The 21,573-nt window shown below is 41.1% G+C and overlaps 1 protein-coding gene across 2 annotated transcripts in view; it reads right to left on the bottom strand.

Moving 5' to 3' along the window:
- The window catches only part of LOC122807738 (protein FAM162A-like), a 219,315-nt gene extending 209,582 nt beyond the window's left edge, over window positions 1-9,733 (bottom strand). The window contains exon 1 of one of the 2 annotated variants that reach the window (XM_044078721.1): window positions 9,548-9,733. In XM_044078721.1, coding sequence (XP_043934656.1) covers window positions 9,548-9,614 — 67 coding nt within the window. In that variant the 5' untranslated portion in view covers window positions 9,615-9,733. The remainder of the gene's footprint in view (window positions 1-9,547) is intronic. The other variant, XM_044078722.1, reaches the window with a different exon arrangement.
- Between the last annotated feature and the right edge of the window lie 11,840 nt (window positions 9,734-21,573).

The following is a 21,573-nucleotide window of genomic DNA, read 5'->3' as shown; positions in this document are numbered from 1 at the left end:
ACGATCTGGATCAGATGACTCTGGAGGTGTATGTGACGACCGTGCCCTGGCCCAGCAATCAAGGAACCTCAATCCTCACCAGTAACACCAGGGAGGTCGTCTCCTAGAAGGGAGGAGGATAACTAACACACACAGTAAAGTACAATTTCCCTTAAGTGCACACAGAGATCACACTCAGTCTGGGGCTGGTTGCTTCCTTACTCACCAGGTCCCCACTAAAACTCCCCACTGGCACAGCTATAGGGTCCAGGCCTCAGCCTAGCTGGGCAAGCTAAAACCTCCAGTACCCTCTCTGTCCAAGCAGTGCTTCGTGTCCCTGTCCAATTAGCTGACACAATGCACACACTCTTTGAGATACGTATTTAATACAACTTCACAGACATTCCTGGGAAAGACTGACACAGATTTTCCAGCTGTGCCCCTTTACCCAAACCATACGGTAGTAATCTCTGCCACTACCCAGCTAATAATATCAGCTACTAAAAGGCCCTTAAAAGAGTGTCCAATTATTACTGTGCAATATTACTATCCAACGGTAATGTGACTATTCAGTCCAGGCTTATTGGAAGGGCTTAGACAGTAAACTCTATAAATAGCCTGCAGTGGTGGTGCTGAGGTAGCGTTGTCACCTCACAGTAAGACGTTGTCCTGTTCGATTCTCAGCTAGAGCATCTTCTTTGTGGAGACATGCGTGAATGGGCGTACCTTCGTTGAAGGTTGTGCATCTGAGCTGGCAACTCGGCACGTAAAAATCTGCTGCCAATCATTAGCCGACTGGAGTTCCGCTGTGGCGACCCCTAATCGGGAAAAGCCGAAAGACGCAACAACAACAACAACTCTAAAGCATAATTTATCTCTACATAAACCAGTCACACATAGAATGTTTTAAAAATATTTAATAATAATCAAAACGCAAGACAAAACTACTACACCACAGAGATATCTAAGAGTTCAGAGATCACACAGAAACTTAAAATAATACAGTAGGACAGGTCTGATTTCAAAGAAAAATACCAAATTAATCTTTACTAGCTTTAACTATTCCTACAAGAAATCACAGTGCTAAAACTTACATGTGAGCATAGGCAGAGTGCTGAGTTAGATCAAAATGCTCCCAGTCTCTTGTGATAAATAGTATTTAAACATTACCAACAAACATGTCTCTAAAGCCCTCCCAAATTACATCACTTTTGACACAGTCTGGAGTTCTCCGGCCACAAACTGCATTATTTAGCAATCTAACACCTGCTCAGAAACTTACAACAATATAAGGCATTTCACATATACACTCTAGCAGAAATCAGAGCAATAAAGCACATTCCACATGTAAATTCTGGTCATAAACTTTAGCCTTAAAACAATGGGCATGAAACCTTCATCCAGACACACTGGAGCCAAATTCTAAAATGAAAGGGTCACAACATGCTTCACTGGGCCAGTAGAGTGCAATGTTGTCACATATTTTGCAGTTCCACATTTCACAGTATTATTTTACACTCAAGAAAACATGCCTGTATTTTACATTTATTTACAAATGCCAGAATTATATATCAAATTATATTTGACTAGGCTGGCAGCCTTCACCCCAATCGTCACAGTGTATATTGCAACAATACAGCATTGTTAGCCATTCTTCAAGTAGGAGAGATCTGTACTGAGTGATTCATAGGTTCATAGGTGGGTACTAGGCTATTGGCCCTAAGGCCTATATAAGCCTAGCCAAAAACGTACCCTGGCTTTCACCACCCAAGAAAATTATTTTCTTGTGCCACTGTCGAGCAGAACCACAGAAGTGATCCCAGGGTAAATTTCCTATTTCCCATCCAATCATCAAGATTTTTCTTGAAGAGTGTTAATGAGGAGCTTTGTTTGATATAGATGAGTAGTTTGTTCCAGAGTATGGGAAGTCTCTGGCACAGGAATCTATCCCTCCAGCATGTTCTGTTTAATGTGGTGACAAGGTTTAGGCCCCTAGAGCATGTAGCTCGGAGGGATTGGGATTTCTTTAAGTGGAGCATGTCCAACAGCTCTGGATTTGACATAGCTTTGTATGTTAGGCAGAGATCACCTCTGAGTAGACAATATGCAACGGAGTAAAGCTGGAGAGTTTTGAGATGGCCTGCATAGGGCATCTGTTTGAGGCCGGTAATCCTCTTTGTGAGGTCTTTCCAGTTGTTGTAGATGTCTTGTGAGGTGCATACCAAAAGGGGCGTTGTACTCTATAATGGGTCTAATGAGTGACGAGTAGAGGGGAACAATGACCTCTTTTTTCCTGGATGAAAAACCTTTTGTGATGAGGTGTGCCACGTAGAAGGATTTCCTGACTACTGTGGCGATGTGATTATCAAAGGAGAGACTACTGTCCACCTGTGTCCCAAGGTCTCTTATCACACTTTCGGTGTTAAGTAGACTACTGCCTATGTGATAGTTCATGGGTACAGAGTTTTTACCAAAGGGGATGACAATGCACTTTTTGGCATTGAGCTTGATTCCATGGCTTTGACACCAGGCATCTGTCTCAGTGAGGCCCTTTTGTAGGATCTCCACATCGTTAGGAGTTTCGATTATGGCTCCTAGTTTGCAGTCATCTGCGAAGTTCGTTAGCCAAAGACAGTCTGTGTTAGCCTGTACTTCAGAGAAGTAGATACCAAACAGGAGAGGACCCAGTACTGAACCCTGTGGTACTCCACTTATCACTGGTCTGAAGTCAGATTTGGAGTCTGTTACTTTTACAGTGTAGGTTCTTTCGGTGAGCCAGTTGGCACCCCATCTTGTGACATATAGATTTATACCTAGTTTAGTGAGTTTATCTATAATTTCAGAGTGGGGAATGGTGTCAAAAGCCTTGGCAAGATCTAGATAGGCTGTGTGAGCCACCTTACCCTCATCTACGGCTTTGGTGACTGCTTCAAAGAAGTCTATCAGGTTTAGCAGACATGATCTGCCTTTTACAAACCCGAACTGGGTGGGGTTGAGTTTGGAGATTACCAATGTCTTTGTTTATAAGTTCCATGATGATACGTTCCATGGCCTTGCAGACCAGGCCCGTCAGGCTAATGGGGCGGTAGTTCCCGGGGTCCATGGTGGCTCCCCCTTTGTGCAGTGGGATAACCGTTGCTGTGCACCATTCAGTGAGCACAAAGACTGAGGTGAGGCTATGACTGCACATGGTACATAGGTAGGGTGCCAGTTCGCTCTGTAGTTTGTGTAGAATGCAGCCTGGGATGTTGTCAGGTCCCATGGATGCTGTGTTCTTGGCTTTGGAGAGTGTGGTTTTTACCTGTGCAGCCATGATTACAGGTTCTTTGCATTCTTCCAGTATAGAGATGGGCCCTTTAGGGGGTGAGAGGGGGGTAAAGTTAGCATTGAACCTATCTGCCAGGATATTGGCAATATCAGTTGGTTCTGTATATTTATGCCATTGTGCTGTAACTCAGAGCAGATCTGAGTATTGCCATTGAGATTCTTGACATAGCTATAGAATGCTTTGTGGTTGTCATTAAAATCAGTGGCAATTTTGTTTTCGTAACTAGTTTTAGAGGATTTTATGAGGGATCTCAGCTTCTTACTGATCATGAGATTTTACTCTTTTTTGCAACAGTTTCTTTCTTCTGTTGTAGAGTTTGCTTATGGCAGAGGACCACCAGATTGTCTTCATTTTTTTGGTGGATAGCATCTTAGTTCTGTTAGGGATAGCATGATCCATGCACTCGTGTAATTGCTTATAAAGTGCAATTGTGTAGGATTCAGCAGTCATACCTCTATTGTCCGTCTGCATGGATGTCGTGAAGTTTGCCACGTCTGTCTTAAGAAGCATGACGTTGGCTTTGGAGAACTTTTTTACAGTAGTTTCCCTAATGGGGGTGGGGATGGGATGTGGATGTCTAGGGTGATAAGCTTGTGGTTGGATTTGACTAATGAGGAAATGACCTTTGGCGTGGAACACCGGTCACTCATGTTGGTAATGACCAGGTCTAGGATATTGCTGCCCCTGGTGGGGGTGTGGATAAGTTGATCCAAGGCGTTGGAATTTATGAATTCCCAAAAACGTTGAACTGAAGAGTTTGTACATGAGTAGTTTTCTCAGTTAATGGTGGGGTAGTTGAAATCGCCCATTACTAGGGTGTTGGGTTGTACCCTAATATTTTCCAGTGTATCCAGAAATGAGGAGTGGGAATCCTAGGGCATGGTGGGGGATCTGTAAAAAGCAATAATTTGAATTGCGGTCTTGCCCAGAGTTAGCTGCACTTGGATAATCTCGGATGCATTATGCTGAGCAACTAGCCTGGAGGTGTGGGTATCCTTAATAAATATGGACACGCCTCTGTCTTTAGTGTTTCGGTCCAGGTTAGGTGGCCAAAAGGTGTGGTATGAATTATAGCCTGGTAATGCAGGGGTGCTCTCTGGAGCCTTGAACCAGGTCTCTGGCATTGCACAGATGTCGATGTCCTCCATTTCAAGGAGTGCCTCAAGTGAGTGCATTTTGAGATTTAGACTTCTAGCATTAAGTAGCATCACCCTCAGATTTTGCTTACTTGTACCTGTTACGGTGGTGAATTTGTTAGCCAGTAGCCGTAATCAGGTTCAGGCCATCTCTGGCAAAGCATCGTGGCCTGTCAATCATTCATCCCAGGCAGACAGATATTGGATCCCCTTAGAATGACTCCAGAAACTTAGCCAATTGTTGAAGTCAATCATTTTGTTCTTGTACTGTGGTACCATTCTGGGTGATGGCAGGATGCTACTCAGGGCTAGCGTCATACCTGTCTGGGCTACAAGATCGGACAGCTCCTCTAGGTCTCTTTTCATGTAGTCCAGGGAGGTACATCTCAGTTCATTCACACCAACATGGACAATGACAGAGTTATAGGTTCATAGATTAGTACTAGGCTAATTGCCCTTGAGAGCCATTTTAAGCCTAGCCAATTACCCCTATGAGATTCAAACCCTGTACCTTGTGTTTGTAAGGCATACACCTTAACCATTAGGCCACTCTCCCAATATATTTATACTTGTTGTGGAGTGACCTGTGTGCGTGCGTTATGTGGCAGATCCTGGCACCTGACAGGCATCGGACAGTAACTTTCTCCTTGTTTAGCCTGGTGAGTGGAACATCAGTGTGCCTGACTATAGAGTCACCTATGACCACAGTGTTGGGTACATGGTTATGCCTTATGGGCTGTGGTTAAGTGGCACACTGTGTTTGTGGGCTATGTGTCATTTGGGTTGTGCTTGGGGGTTGGAGGTTGTGTGTGTTTCTGCTTTGGAGGGCTCTGTTGCTTGGGCAGATTTTTATTGAGACTATGGTCCCAGTAACATGATCCAGCTCTGTTTGGCATAATTCCTTGGCAGCACCTTCTCCCTCTCTCTTGGACAGACTTGGGTACATTGTCAAATACTGTATGCATGTGCAAGGATTATGACAGAGCACCATTCTTATAATGAAAACAACACAGTTCTGGGAGGTAGTCACCATAAACCATTCACTGATTCTCCTACAACATTATGCCGCATGACGGCCAGCCTCTCAGTAAATGTCTCCATCAGATTATACGTTTCATCTGTTCTACATGTTCTTTGATATTAGATGCTACACCTGAAAGTTTGTGTTTAACTGAGCATTTTAAAAAGCTAAAGTATTCTTATACAGACTTTGTTTTAATGATTACATTTATAAATTCTGATTTTTTTACATACTTATTCTTTCCACTGCAGCAAAAACAAATTATCTTTTTTTTCCAGCATTCTCAGAACATATAAAATGCTCTGAGTGGCAACTTGATTGTGGAGGAGAGACTGACTGGTCTGGTTCTTCTGCCTAGTATGGAAAGGTTACGGCAGGTAATATTCAAGCCTAAGGATTATGACACCCATCAGCAGGCATCCTACTGTCTGAAGATCTACTTTCACAGCAACTGCCTTACACCAATTCACTTTGTTTTCAGCTGTCTTAAAAGCTGAGCTCAAGAAGTTTTAAAATAAAACATAGATGAATTTCTCATGACAGGAACCCAACATCAATACAGCAAATAAAACATCTTTTTAGAAGAACGTAATTAGTTCAAGTACATTAGATATGTGCGACAGTTTGTCTTGGGGGATATTTCAGAATGGATTCCAGAAATAAAGCACAGTATGAATTAATGTGATATACTGTTTACCTCACAAATGGAGGCTGAAAAGACAGGTCCATCATCCTATTGCCGATATCAGCTTGCACCTGGACTAGCCCATACAACAGCTATACTCTCCACATGTATTTCACCTTCAGCGCATCACTTTGTCTCTCTTTGCAGCTTTTCACTTTTCCACTGCCTGACTAATGAACTAACATTTTCTAAAACATATGGCTGTTGACATCTGGCAACTCATATTTACTTATTTGTCAACAGAGGCAGAGAACTGATTCACGTGGACTTTTTTAGACTCAGAGCAGGAACACTCACTGGTTGAAAGTCACAAAGTAGGCAAATGGAGGCTAAGGGAGTCAAACCCTAAACCACAGGAAGCAGCTCATTAACAAGTCATAGCCTTAATTCTCTCTGCAAACTACTAGCTGCAAATATCTTCATTTTCACTTTGTTATTGTCACAAATTTAATATTTACTCTATCTTTTTCACTCCAATCTCCCACCATTCTTTCATCTTCCTCTAAGACAGAGTTCACCTACATACACACCCCACAAACAGAATTATATCAGTACCCACAAAGAGTACTGGACCCCCCCACACCCTAACCAAATACTCCCATTCACTATACTGTCCAGGCTGTGACTGCAAGATTCTCTAAGTCAATGCATCAACTACTGACAACTAATTAATTATCAGAAGATCTAGCAGTCTAGTGTCCTTTTCATCTCACTGTACCCAGACTCCTTTATTATAACATTCCAAACCACTAGCAATCTACTTTTACTATACTTTCAAAGGCCTTCTAGTTTCCTTATAATAATATAAAAAATACATAAAATGTAGTGACAAATCCTCTATCACAAACCCAAATCAACTACATAACAGTAACTCCTGCTGGTATACTACGGCTCTCCTTTAAGTTGCACAAAATATCATACCAAGGCAAAAGTAGCTGCTTGTACATTGGTTCTACACCATCACCCAAACAAACACTCCTTCTTTCTGTCCATTATTCAGCAACAGCCAGCAATCTGTAAAGCCCCCCAAATCCTAATAAGGTCAGAAGCAAAATTAAGTTGAAAAGAAGAAAAGAGCTGTGCATGGAAAGAGTGGAAAGGGAAGTTAGAAACAGTAAGGCTCTTTTCTTATGAGAAACTGTGACACAATCTATTGTGCAATTCTAAAGTTCACCAAATGTGGTAATATTGTAGCATTCAAAATGGAACAAGATGAACGACATAAAAAAAACAGACAGTAATGGTGATGATATAGAATTGAAAAGAGAACAGATATAAAACTGACACAGGCACACTTTCTAGGTAAACTAAGCCGTATTCTCCTCATCAATGTTAATGCAAAACTAAGCAAACAATCATATTTTTAAAACCAGAAAGGACTAAATACACATACTTTAACACAGTGTGCTGTAAGCCCTGTAAATACAGAAAGTGCTTCTAAGAATTCATGTTGCATACCAACAGCACATTCAAAAACTCTTCTGAATGTCACATTTGGGATTTTGCCACCATTAGATCATGTTTTCCTTTATTTAAGTGCCACTGATTTACAAAGTTGATCTACTATTAAATTGCTACATTCCGAAAAAAAACAGCAACACTGACATGTATTCAAAAATTGGCACACTACTTGTCTCTGAGTTTCCTTGGCTGAGGTTATCTTATTTTATTATGTAGCATTACCCTTTCTTTATTCTTCCTACCATTTTCACAAAACTGAAAGTATGCAATAGATCAACGAATGCTAGCCTAAGACCACAGCAATGCAATTCTATGCTAGTGTTTTATTGGACATAGGTAGCAAAATTGCTTAAAGATGTTTAACCAATACCAGTTAAGCATAAAAACACCACAGCAGTATAACATCTAGCAGAGCATATTAATGTTACATTCTGTAAGGAACAGTTGGGGGGGGGGTAGGTCCTCTTCATCAACTGACACTTCCCTTACCCACGTCTACAAGAAATAAGTGGGAGGTGGTTAAGAGAGGAGCCAGCCTACCATTTAATGTATAACAGAAAGCAGCACAAGTAGATGCTACACAGATATCACGGGAATGGTACAAGTTCAGTACAATATACTATTGACCATAATTCTTCTAGCATCCTGGTGAGAATATCATATTTTAAAAACTCTGCAAATGCTTAGTTTCTATTGCATAACATCATAAGAAAGCAAAAGAGTTTTCACTCATGGACATAAGAAAAAGTATTGTTTAAAACAATAAGCACTGTTTTTTTCTAGTTAATGTTTTAGCAGCACATTGTCTCATTAGTTTAAGGTTTATTATCTCCTAGTTCCAGGATACAGTAATGAATTCTGATGTCTGTCCACTGTGTCGAGTTCTCATGCTCTCCACGCATGTGTGTTCATAGGTTGGTACTAGGCTATCAGCCCTAGGGCCTATACAAGCCTAGTCATAACAATTCCCTGGCTATTTCTTCCCAGAATATTTACTTCCCTGGTCCCCTGTCAAGCAGGGCGACTGACGTGATCCCCGGGGTGAATTTCCTATCTCCCATCTGTTCTCCAAGTACTATGGTTTCCACCAACATCTCAAAAATGCCGGCTGAATACCTGCTTTAAACTGCTTACATAGTTAACACTGTCCCTGTGATCTACGTTGTTTCATCAAGGAATCATGTCACTTACTTGCTTAAGATATATAATAATAAACAGGTGACGGGTACACAATTGGAATTAGATTTTATTTATTAAGCATATAGTTTTCTGTTGCAGTTCAGTTTAAGATTTTTAAAAGAAAATGAGAAGAAATCGTGTCTTTGAGAAAGCCATTATCTTAGTTGCATTGTGGTTTCTACTTATTTATTACCAGTACGTTACAGGTATGCATTTGCTGAGTATGTCTACTATCCCATCAGAAACTGCCATTTCTTTATTTACATGAGTATGAAGAACTAAATACAGCGAAATGATAATCCAGATATCACAAAGGGTCAGGTCTGACTATTTCAGTGCTTCACGAAATCTGGGATTCTGGTCCTCGTTATGTAAGTTAGCACATCATCACAAAATGAACCCCAGCATTCTAAATAGTGCATAACTTAAGTCCAAATTAAAATAATAAATGGATATTGCTGATTTACAATGACAACATGACATTTATCTGTACAGGATACAGGAAGTCTGAATTCACTGAACTAAACTACGATGTATTTCTAATTATCTGTACTTACTTCATATATCCATTACTTCCATGGCCCGTATTAAAAAGGAACGCTGTGTACACAGCAAATATAGTGTGATCTTTCCATTATCACTATGTTCAAGCAAGAGATGCACATTCCCTTCCCCAATTACTTCACGCCTTTTTTATTATATTTCACCGTTACGTACAACGGGTAGAATTCTGAATTCTACAGTGGATGCCACCTTACCAAATAAAGTCCTCAGCTGTGTGAGATTCATCTGTGTAGCGCATCTGCAAAATGTGGTCCGCAGCATTTTACAAAGTTTTGTAGATGATCACTTCAGTAGACAACCAGGATGAAGTTCTAGACCGAAGGTCACGTACCTTAACACACAATGACAACTGTCACTGCGTGGACGCGAAGTTCGGGCCTTGTGGCCCCGCCCATACCCAAGTGTCAAAACAGATTTGCCAAAGCTATTTGTCTATAGGTTTATCACCGGTCAACGTCATCAAGGGGCTCGTCCTTGATACCAGGAAATATAAGTACAGCTTCAAAAAGTCCATTTTACTTGTTGAGCAATCTCCTAAAGTTTTCTAAGCTATTCTTACCAAATAACGCTGTTCATTATAAATGCATATTTCCTAATTGTAGAAGATATAGGCCACCCCAAATCATCTTACTCTGTTAAAGTTCAAAGAGCGACTTGTTTTAGATTAGGATATGAGTGCTTCTTCTAAGATTTCGAAAGTGATGCCTTTTATTTTTTGAGTGGTCTAGGCCCTCAATACGTACCGGTGAAATTCCTTGTCACATGGTGTTCCCGGCATTGCTAGACTGACTGACTCATACCTTTTAACCACTTAGGGCAAGAAATCTGAAGAAAGCCATAAATAATTGGGGGGGGTTCACAGGCCCAAAATAGGGAGGGACAATTTTCAAATATCGATCTTACAAACTTAGAAAGTTGATAGAACAAGAGGTTTTTGTATTACCATGAATTTTCTGAAAGGTATGAAGTCTGAAACTCAAACGTCTTTCATTATTTTATGACTCCAGTCCTCCATGATTAGTCAGAAAACCACGACTTTATTAGAAAGAGACCAAAATTATGAGGCAAAAATCTAGACATTCTGCGAAAATCTGTAGAAATGAGGGGTATGAAATGACTTAAGCACGGAAACGCTTTGCAGCGTTTTATGGTTAACGTTTATGGATGGTAAAGAAATAAATACGACGTCTTATGAATAGTAGTGGATGTAAAAAAAAAACAAGTACTTCATGAGTACAAATTTCATTTGTATTTCTCAGATGTCTCCAATTTTTGCCTCATTTGTATTCTCCCCTTTTTTGCGGGGGGAGGGGGACATAGACATACCTATCAACTATCCAGATTTTCACAGAATATCCAGATTTTTGCTTCAAAATTTCTGTTTGTTCCTCATCAAATGTTTGGTTTTACGCAAACTACAGGGATGATCTGAGGAATGAAATTAGTAAATAATGTCATGCATTTGAGTTTTAGATTTCATATCCTTTAAGATGCATTTTAATATATATCCTTTTATTCTAGCAACTTTCTAAATTTATAAGTGCAATATTTATAATCTGTCCCTATTTTGGGGCCTTTGTACCCCCATTATGTCAGACTTTGTCCAGATTTCTTAGGCTAAGAGGTTGAGCGGTATGGTCATAACTCTCAACATTCCATCTCCTAAATGAGGAGCACTGCCTCACAAGATGTGATGGAATGCCTTCTAACAGCTTATTTATTTATTTGACATTTATTGAACTGGAAAAGTCTGACTGGGCAGAAACCCATTTTCAGCCGAGGTCCAGGGAGATAAGCTCCAGATATATAAAAAAATAAATAAGTACACAAAGACTCGAAACTAGGAATTACAATTAAGTTTCAACATCAATTAGGTGGGTAATAATATAATATAAAACAAGAGTTTCAGAACTGATAAGAGAAAACAAGAGTAGTTTGTACATTGATGACTGTCAAGTTTGATACTTGCAAATCAGCTTATAGCTACATGTAGTTAGGTGAAAGGATGGTATAGAAGAGGCACAATAGATTAAGTGCATTATTTTATAAAAATATGTGAAGTAATGGATAAGTATTTGTAGGTTCGTAATGAGATAAGGGAATACAGAGAAGAAGACAAAGATTTTTGAACAGGAATGGTAATGGGGTGGTGTTAAGTGAGAAGGGGAAGATAAACAAAACAGTAACAAAAGGCAGAAGGTCTGTATAGATGAAAGTAGTGAGGAAAACAGGAGGAGGACTAATACCTAAGTAGGATAGGGAAGGAGAAAGGAAGAAATGGTTACTGGCAGACTAGGCAGAGTTGTGAAGTGAATTATGGAGGGAGGCACTAGGCAGGGTTAAAGCAGGAACAGAGCCAGGTGCTAAGGAGACTTTCTTTTAATAGTTTTTTTTTGAAATTGTGACAGTTTGGTATGGATTTAATGTCTAAGGGGATTTTGTTCCAGGCTATGGCCACTGCACAACAGTATAGGCTATAGCCCATAGATCTTTTAGTTTTATAGGTATTCAAGAGTAATTGGTGAGAGCTCCAAAGGGAGCAGCTAGAGATATAATAGGTGATGATAGATGAGATGGATGGGCAGGATGTAGGTTTACTTAGTATGAAATGTGTAAGGGTTAGTTGAGAGAGGAGGAAATAGTGAGGTAGTTCAAGCCAGTTTAAGGTTTTTAGAGACAGACAGCTGTGTGAGTTGAAGGGTTGATTAGCAGAAAATCTGGCAATTTTGTTATAGCAGAGTTCCATTTTGGTTTTTAGGGTGGATTGTATGTTGGTTAGAATGGGAAAGGCATAGAGTAGAGTGGGAAGTAGATAAGTATTAGCAAGAGAGAGCCTGGAGTTGTTAGGAATTTTTTTAAATCTATAAAGCAAGCCAATCTTCAGCTCTGGATATGGAGATCAAACTTCAGTTGATCACTGATGTGTGGCACTACTTCTATCTTGGTATTATCAAGAAATGTGATAATAAAGGTTTGTTTAGTTTGTTTGTAATGGGATTTAGTTTTTGGGAGAAATAGCAGCAGTTTAGTTTTTTTTTTTTTGGTTGGGTTGAAGTTGGTGATCTTTAAGACAACTTTTAACAGATTTAAAATATTGGTAGAGAACAACCAATGTAGGCAAATCTCCAGGTTCACAAACAGATCTTTAATAAAACACACAAGCGCTTTCACCAAATGCTTCTTCAGATGTGTCACACCTGAAGAAGCATTTGGTGAAAGTGCTTGTGTGTTTTCCACACCTGAAGAAGCATTTGATGAAAGCGCTTGTGTGTTTTATTAAAGGTCTGTTTGTGAACCTGGAGCTTTGCCTGTGTTGGTTGTTCTTTACCATAGGATTTCTGATTTTTTGCAATGGATGTACCTGGGCTATACTGGCTGTGGTTTCTCTTTCAGATTTAAAATATCGTTACAGGAATTTAGGAGAGTTTTAGGAATGTAGTTGGGTGGTGGATTGGAGGTGTGGCAGATTGTCAGAAGAGCAGATGATAGTGCAGTCATTGGTGTATTGTACAAGTGTGGACTGAAGGCAAGATGAATGGAGGTTGTTTATAAAAATGTTAAAGAGAACAGGTCCAAGGATGGAGCCTTGAGGTACCCCAGTGTTAACTGTGAGGAATCGGGAATAGGAAGAAAGCCACTTAACTGACTGCTGTTGCTTGAAAAGGTAGCTGGAAAACCAGTTGAGAGTAGGGTTAGAGAAACTAAGAACAGACATATTGGAGAGAAGTTTAGGGTGGAAGACTGTGTCGAAGGCTTTGGCGAGGTCAAAAAAGAGAGAGGATACCAAGTTATTGTTTTCCCTGGCTTTTATGATGGTATCAGTGAATGACAGTACAGCAGTGGCTGTGCAGTGATATGGGCAAAATCCATGTTGGTTTGAGGAGAGTAGATTTTCATGTAGGAGATAATCTAGAAGTTGTTTGGGTAAGCAGTTTTTGAGAGAGGGGACAGTATAGCTATGACCTGTAGTTTGTGAGTTCAGTAGAGTTTCCACCTTTATGAAGTATAATAACATAGAATTGTTTCCGGATGGAAGGGACTATGGATTCTTGGATTGATCTATTTATCAGTATGGAGATTGGGTAGGCTATGGAGTTAGACCAAAGTTTTAGGAATTCAGTTGGTAGACTGTCTGCTGAGGAGGAACAGGGTTTAAGCTTAGACTGCAAAGATTGGATGAATGAGGGAGGGACAGGCTTTAGAAAAAAAGTAGCATTATTGTGGGGGGGTGAGAGAGGTGGAGTTTGATTTGCATTGTGTTGGTTTTGAGTTAGGGTGACTATGGAGTCTATGAAGTAGGAGTTGAACTTTGTGGCGGTTGCAAAGGGAGAGTCATTCGGGCAAGGGTTTAGTATACTAGGAGAACCAAGTTTAAGAATCTTGTAAATGGTCACCCAGAATTTTTTAGGATTGTTTTTTTTTTTTTTGGTGATTTTGTGGATTGAGATAGTTTTTTTGTCATTCTTGACTTGTTTTTTTGTTAAGTTTGAAATTATTTGTAGGTTAGTAGCTGGCTGGGAGATTGAGATTTTAACCAGTTTTTCCATGCAGCATCCCTTTTGTGCATCAGGGTTATGGTCACAGGTGGAATAGGACAGCCAAGGTGCATGGAGAGATTTCACTCTTTTTAATAGCTTAATAACAACTTCAACTAGGAAAGTCATAGGCTGATTAAAATGTGCTACTTATAAAAAGGTGTTATGATGAATTAATATGATTCAGTATTATTTACAATGGATGTCAGTTAAAAAATTCTTAACAAGAATGCATGACAGGCCCTTTCAATGTGGAATTTTGAGGAACATGGTCTTGAGGAATGTTCCCCATGTGGTAAATCACTGCAGATTACAGTCCGACAAAATGACAGTCATTAGAATTTCATGCTTCCAACAGTTCAGAAGAAACAAGTTAAGGCAAAACATGCAGATCTATTAGCATTTATATTTGCGTTATAGTAATATTTAAATATTGCCCCCTTCCCCACCTCCCAACAGTCCAGACTTTTGTCTCATATTTTTAGGTTCATAGGTTCATAGGTTAGTACTAAGCTAACTGCTCTTGCCAGCCATTTTAAGCCTAGCCAATTATCCCCTTGTGTGTAAATGTTGTGGTTTTTGAGCAAATCTTTGAGTACTAAAGTTATTAAATGATAATAGATATTTGAATTTTTGACATTATCCTTCAGAAAGTGCATACCAATGCAAACCTGTTATTCTAGCAACTTTTCAAATTTATAAGAGCAATATTGAAAATCTGTCCATATTTTGGGACTTTGTCTTCCACATTATTTTTGGTCTTGTCCAGAATTCTTGTACCCCTGCCCCCCCCCCCCCCCCACACATTATTCTTTAGCTTTGTCCCTCATGTTTGAGCAAAGAAAAGTTTAGTGCTATGGTTGGTCTAAGGTGTTAAGTTGATCCAATCATGCAAGAACACAGTGCCACCTGACTCACACAAAGATTTTCCCCCTGGCTTTTATACCATATTTAACTACAGCTATATTTTAATTTGGAATAAACACATCTATACAATGAACTGAGCAGCAGATTCTACAGTGCTTGCTGTATTAGTCCTTCTAAAGAGACGCTTGTTAACTAAACACAACTGTCCTCATCCCATAGTTTTTCTTCCTCACAAAATTATTCCTACACTACCCAATATAATTAAAGCCTAACAGTTTCTTCCTCTGTGTGACATTTCCTTTTAGTCACCCCACTTCAGTGCATACCACATTTGATTTGCATTGAATTTTGCATTACAGAGATTTATTTTACTGTCTCCTCCATCTTATTGCCAGTTACATTTTAGAATTTTTGACTAGAACACAAATCAAATTAACTATGTAACTGAGCAGCTCTCACAATTAGACAGTGTGCCCATGTGAGTGTGAAAAAGGTCCATTTGGATTAGTTCTCTAGACCAAGAAAATAAAGGCTAGGACAGTTTTAAAGGAGGGCAGCTGAATAAGTGCTGGCTGAAAGATTTGAGTGGATTTAATAGCCCATATTTATTTTCCAATGACATGTTGATTTGATGCTGAGAGAACATGACTGCATACATTTAACCCTTTGAAGCTGATACATTTTTGTTATGCTGACTCCCCCCTCACAGCTGGTCATCAGCTGTCCCTGGTGTCCATCTAAAGCTTAATTAATCTACCAGATGTAATTCAGGGGCAGACAAGAGAGAAGGCTGAAGCTTCCCAGTGCGGTGTCATTCTACTGCTGAAGAGCAATTTTTTTATATGCTGAACACCTATCCCTACCCCTTGTGTGTAGTGTTTGCCATTCTGCAAACATCTGCTGGTATGTCCCACAATATTAATGTGATAAATGCTACATGGCCTCTTGGTCTTGACTAGCTAACAGAGCTACCACACTAATCAAAGAACCCATCCCCCAGGGATAGGCAAGATGGCAAAATGCTATTCTTTTTCCAGTCCTCCCCCTCAGCTCACTCTTTAGGAGCCAAGGCCACCAACTGAACCCAGGTCTCATGAGTTTAAATCAGGACGCCATCACTCTGTACCACAAAGTCAGCTATCAATCACTTTTAAATGTTTCTGAAGATCTGTACAACACTACCCCTTCTGGTAGTGCATTCCAAAGCATCACAATCATCTCTTGGAATTAGCACTTCCTGATATTTAGTTTTAATCTTCTTGCCTCCTGCTAAGACTATGTCCTCAGCCTCCACTAATCCTTCTTGTTGAACATATTAATCACCTTCCTGCCACGATGATGTAATGTGTTCTCATTATATGCCTCTATTCTGTTTTTCTTGAGTTATGTAAGCACACTTCATTTGTACTTCATGTCTTTCATTCCGCTTGCCTGTTTGGTAACAGTTCAACCACCACCAGTGCAAGCTGTCAATCAGCATAATACCTTTCTCATACTATGGCATCTAGAATTTAACAGACGTATTCTAGATAAGCCTCATCAGCATACAGCAGAATAAATGGTATCATTTGCACCTCCATAACCCATCTCCCTGCAGTGCACTTTAGAATCATGTTGGCCCTTACTACTGCCACTTCTTCTTACATTGCAAAGTAGTTGTGCATTAAGGACATTACACTTTACAGTTATTTTCTCTGTGCTCTAGATATGTTATCCTAATATGCAAGTCACCCCTTCATTCTCTTTCCAGATGGCACAACACCAGTTTTCACCACATGCCCCATTTCCCACTTGCCTGTTCAAACAGAAAACTGCACGTTATCATTCTGTAAGCTATCCTCATTGTCTTGAGCGACTGCTTCATTTTTGGTGCCATCAGTGAACAGTTTGATTTTGCTGCCCATGTTAGTGTTATACAGCTCCAGCCCAACAGTGATCTATCTAGAGCCCCACTGTCCAGTGTTTTTTTTTTTTTTCAAATGCAATTACTCCAACTAAAATGCACACACACATACACACACACACACACACACACACACACACACACACACACACACACACACACACACACACACACACGCACACACACCTAGGAAAGGCTGGCACACGTTTACTAGCTATACCTCCATCTGTCCAAACTATAAGTTAGATTCACTGCCACTAGACACCCCACAATCAGCTACTCTAAGGCCCTTAACAAAGGGTGTCCAATTATACTAGATAATAGTAATACTAATACAAATGGTAGTTGTTCATCAAGATAGCTAGGCCTTCTGGAGTGGCCCACACAGTGTCACCAAATAAATATAAGTACTCTTAAAGCTTAATACTTTCTAAAAAGGACCAGCCACAATAAAAAGTTTAAATATATTTAATACTAAATAATAAAAGAACAAGAAATTACTTAATACATATTTACATTAAACCACACAGAGTTCAAATCACAGGAAGTATTGAAAACAACATTGATGGACATACCCGCACAAATAAAGAAAAACAATCTCTAAACTAAGCTTCACTATATTCCTGACTGACTCTAGAAGACTGTACTCTTCCCTAATAATTTACTTGGGCAAGGCAAGATAAAATATGTTATCAGTCTTTCTAGTCAGGCTCCCAAACAGAATATTTTACACTCTTTGTAATATCTAAAATATAATTTCCAAGAGAGCTAGCAGAATGCCCTCATCTGATCATTTGGAGCTTTTATGGCAGTGCCTAGGAGCTAAACACCTTTACAACACTTCTCCCTCTTCTTTACAAAAGTTAACAGATAATGGCTGCTCCCAGACCTATTGTCACCAGTCCCATTCAGCATGGTGGAGTGTCATTTTAATGATTTAACAGCTGATTTACATTTCCTTTATTTTTCTTAAAATAAGCCAGCTGGTTAACCTTCATTGTGCCAGTGTGCTCTATTAACATATACATTTAATTCAGATACTATAATACATGTACATTTCTTTTCATTTCAGCAGGGTGCACTGCTGATATATTTCAATACAATTAACACAAGCAAAGCTCATAAATAAATTTTCACCACAAGCATGTGTACAGATCATTTTGACATACTAATGACATATAATTATTTACAAAATTCTAGCTAGCTGTTTTGGCAGAAGTCATACATCCACTGCCCTACTTCTCCTGGGATGGCTGGCAGTACCTCCTATCATCACCCTTCCTCCCGAAGAATCAAGCAAGTTTTTCAAGTGACCCTTGAGAAAAGTGACTTGCGATAAATAAGCCTATCTGGGAATATGTTACCCCATTCCCTGTCTTGAAAGCCCATCTGCGTTGGCATTGCTGATCCCACTATGGTGTTGTACTGTCATGTCATATGCCTGCAATTCTAAGCTCCACATTAATAACTTGGCATTTTGCTGGCTGGCTCTGTGTAGCCATGTTAAGGGATTGTGATGTGTAACTATAGTAAATTTCCTTCCATACAGATAAGGCTGAAGTTTCTGCAGTGCCCATACTATGGCTAGACATTCATTTTCTATGGCTGCATAACATTCCTCCCTGGGTTGGAGTCTATGGCTGAGATAAACCACTGGGTGCTCTTCTCCCTCTGAAGCAATCTGACTAAGTACAGCCGCCACCCCATGGTCTGAAGCATCTACCTGCACAACAAATTATTTGACGTAATCTGGACTGGCTAACACAGGGTGTCCTCCCAAAGCTCCTTTAATCTTCTGGAATGCCTGCTCACATGCTGGGGCCCATACTACCTTATCCGGCCTGTTTTGACTTGTCAGGTCTGTGAGAGGACTAAGTATGCTACTATAATTGGGGACAAACTTTCTATAGTACCCCGCTGTCCCTAAAAATGCCCCCACTAGCTTTTTGGCAACAGGGCAGGCTATGCTTGAATGGCTTCCACTTTGGCAGGTTCTGGCCTGATCTTACCAGTCCCCACTCGATGTCCCAGGTAGGAGACCTCTGCCATACCCACCTTACACTTACTGGACTTAATGGTCAACCCTGCCCTCTGCAGTCTGCTCAGCACCTCCCTGACATGCTGAAGGTGCTCTTGCCAGGAATGGCTGTAGATGGCAATATCATCCAGGTAAGCAAGGACATAATATCTTACTCCTGCTAGGATACAATCTACCAGCCTTTGGAAAGTTACTCAGAATTTTTTCATCCCAAAGGACATCTTCATGAACTCATGCAAGCCAAAAGGAGTCAGAAAGGCTGACTTCTCTCTAGCATTGGGAGTCAAGGGCACCTGCCAGTAGCCCTTGGTAAGATCAATAGTGGTCAGATACTTAGCCCCACCCAGCTGCTCTAAGGCTTCATCTGTTCAAGGCATGGGGTAAGCATCTGACTCTCTGCAACTGTTTAGTTTCCTGTAGTCTACACAGAACCTGGAGCTGCCATCCTTCTTTGGTACCAGCACCACTGGGGATGCCCAGAAACTGCTGGACTCCTGGATTACTCCCAGTTCCAACATCTGCTGTATCTCCTCCCTCAGAGTCTGTCTGACTCACTCAGGCACCCAGTAAGGGGCCTGTTTTATGGGTCTTTGGGGCCCTGTAACCACATAGTGCTGCACCAGGTGGGTGCACCCTGGTTTCTCAGTGAACATATCCCTAAACTCCTGTAACAATGTTTAGATTTCTCAAACCTAGGCAGGGGATAGCCACTGGAGCATTGTTACCCGTCCCACTGAGGTGTCAGTCCGAGCCTCACTGAGGAGATCAGTCACCAGATCCCCCTCAGGCTCCTCCTTCCATCTACTGTAAATACTCAGCACAAGGGCCTCCCTGTCATGGTAAGGCTTCATCATGTTAACATAGTAAAGTTTGTATCCCTGCCTCCTGCGTAGCACTTCTGCCATGTAATTAACATCACTGAACTTCCTTACCACATTGAAGGCTCCCTCCCAAGCTGCCTGCAGTTTATTGTGTCTGACAGGAATAAGAACCATCACCTGCTGCCCCACAGCATACTCTCTGGCTTGAGCATTCCTGTCATGCCAGACCTTTTTCTGCTGTTGGGTTCCTTCCAGGTCCTCATGGGCCAAGCCCATGAGCTCCCTAAGCATCATCCTAAATTTAGGATATATGTCACAACAGACTCTTTGTGGGAGTCAGACTTACCCTCTCACTCATCATGAATCAAATCTAAAGGCTCCCTCACCCTATGCCCATACAACAACTCAAAGGGTAAAAAACCTGTGGATTCCCGGGGAACTCTGTAAGCAGACAATAGATGGGGCAAATATTTGTCCCACTTCCTCTTAAACTGGTTGGCAAATGCCCATAGCATGTTTTAGCGGAGAGTTTAACCTCTCCACAAGACCATTAGTCTGGGCTGGGGGTGGTAGGGGGTTGCCTTTCGGTGCTTCACCCCACAGCACTCCCACAGACAAGCCAGCAAATTGGTACCTCTGTCTGTCAGTCAGTATTTCCCTTGAGAAACCTACCCTGCTGAAAATCTCTAGCAAAACATTTGCCACCTTTTCTGCCTCAGTGAAGGACAGAGCTACCACCTCAGGGTATCTAGTAGCATAATCTACTACCACTAGGATATATTTCTTCCCTGTGGAACTTGGGGTACTCAGAGGCCCCACAATTTCCATAGCTACCCTCTGAAACAGTTCCTCAATCACAGGCCAAGGCATAAAAGGAGCTTTGACCTTGTCTCCTGCCTTGCTTACTTTTTGGCACTGATAACAGGTCTTGCAGTACCCTGTTACATCCCTGGCAATCCCAGGCAAATAAAAGTTTTGCATAATATGTCTCTTGGTATGCTTTATGCCTATATGACCTGCAAAGGTAATGTCATGGGATATGGCTAGAAGTTCCAGACGGTAGGCTCTGGGCACTACCAACTGCTGTATAACCTCACCTTCTAGCCCTTCATCAGGGCTCCACTCTCTATGCAGTAACCCTTTATTCCAGTATACAGAATCTCGTTTTCCTTGAGAGTCACATGCTTCCCTAGCTACCTCCCTCAGGCCTTGTAATGTAGGGTCTGAGAGGGTAAGCCTGTCTCAACTCTCTCTTTGTAACTCTTCCCAGCTCCCCCTCCACAGGAAGTCTGATATCCTCTGACAGCGGTGCCTCACTGTCAGCCTGGGTACTGCTACTACTCACCTGTGCCCTTGCAATTCTCTTGCTAAGGGAATATCAGTATCCAACATCAGCTGTGGGTCACCTTCAGACTTACTTCTACAGGGTAGCTGCCTCCTTGAAGTAGCCACATCACCATTCCTGGCTTCCAGTGTATGGTCTCTTTGGGTCTCCCCAGGCTACCAAACCCACATGCCTGCCTCTAAGCCTGACTGTGCGTCACTGCATGCACAAAAGGTACTACATTATCAGACTCATTCCCTATCAAGACATCTGCAGGGATATCCTCAAACACACCTACTTTCTTGCTTCCTTGTCCACTCTCCCAGTCAAATGAACCTTGGCCAAAGGCATTTGGAATGGGATCCCTCCTAAAGCGGTGACTGGAATGGACTGCCCAGGCAAGTACTGCTCCTCTTTAACCACTGCAGGCTTCACAGTGGTTATATCAGAGGCTGTGTCTCTCTTGACAGTGGCCTTTTTCCCTTCCACCAAGATCAGATATAAACTCTGCTGGTAGTTTGGTACCCCATTGTCTTCAGACAAATTACCACTGGCATTCTGTTATTTCCACTTGCTGGCTCCTCTACCGTTTGCTCCCCACCTTGGCTCTGTAGACAGCTATATGCTACATGGCCCCACTAGTTACATTTAAAACATTTAACCCTTGATCCTGGTTGGGTACCTGACAAAGTGGCTTCCCCTGTTACTGGCAAACTCTACTGGGGCAGTTTA

This window comes from Protopterus annectens, chromosome 7.part1, assembly GCF_019279795.1.
Source record: "Protopterus annectens isolate FY-2018-M chromosome 7.part1, PAN1.0, whole genome shotgun sequence".
Classification (NCBI taxonomy): Eukaryota; Metazoa; Chordata; order Ceratodontiformes; family Protopteridae; genus Protopterus; species Protopterus annectens.
This window is presented reverse-complemented; position numbering and strand designations above follow the sequence as displayed.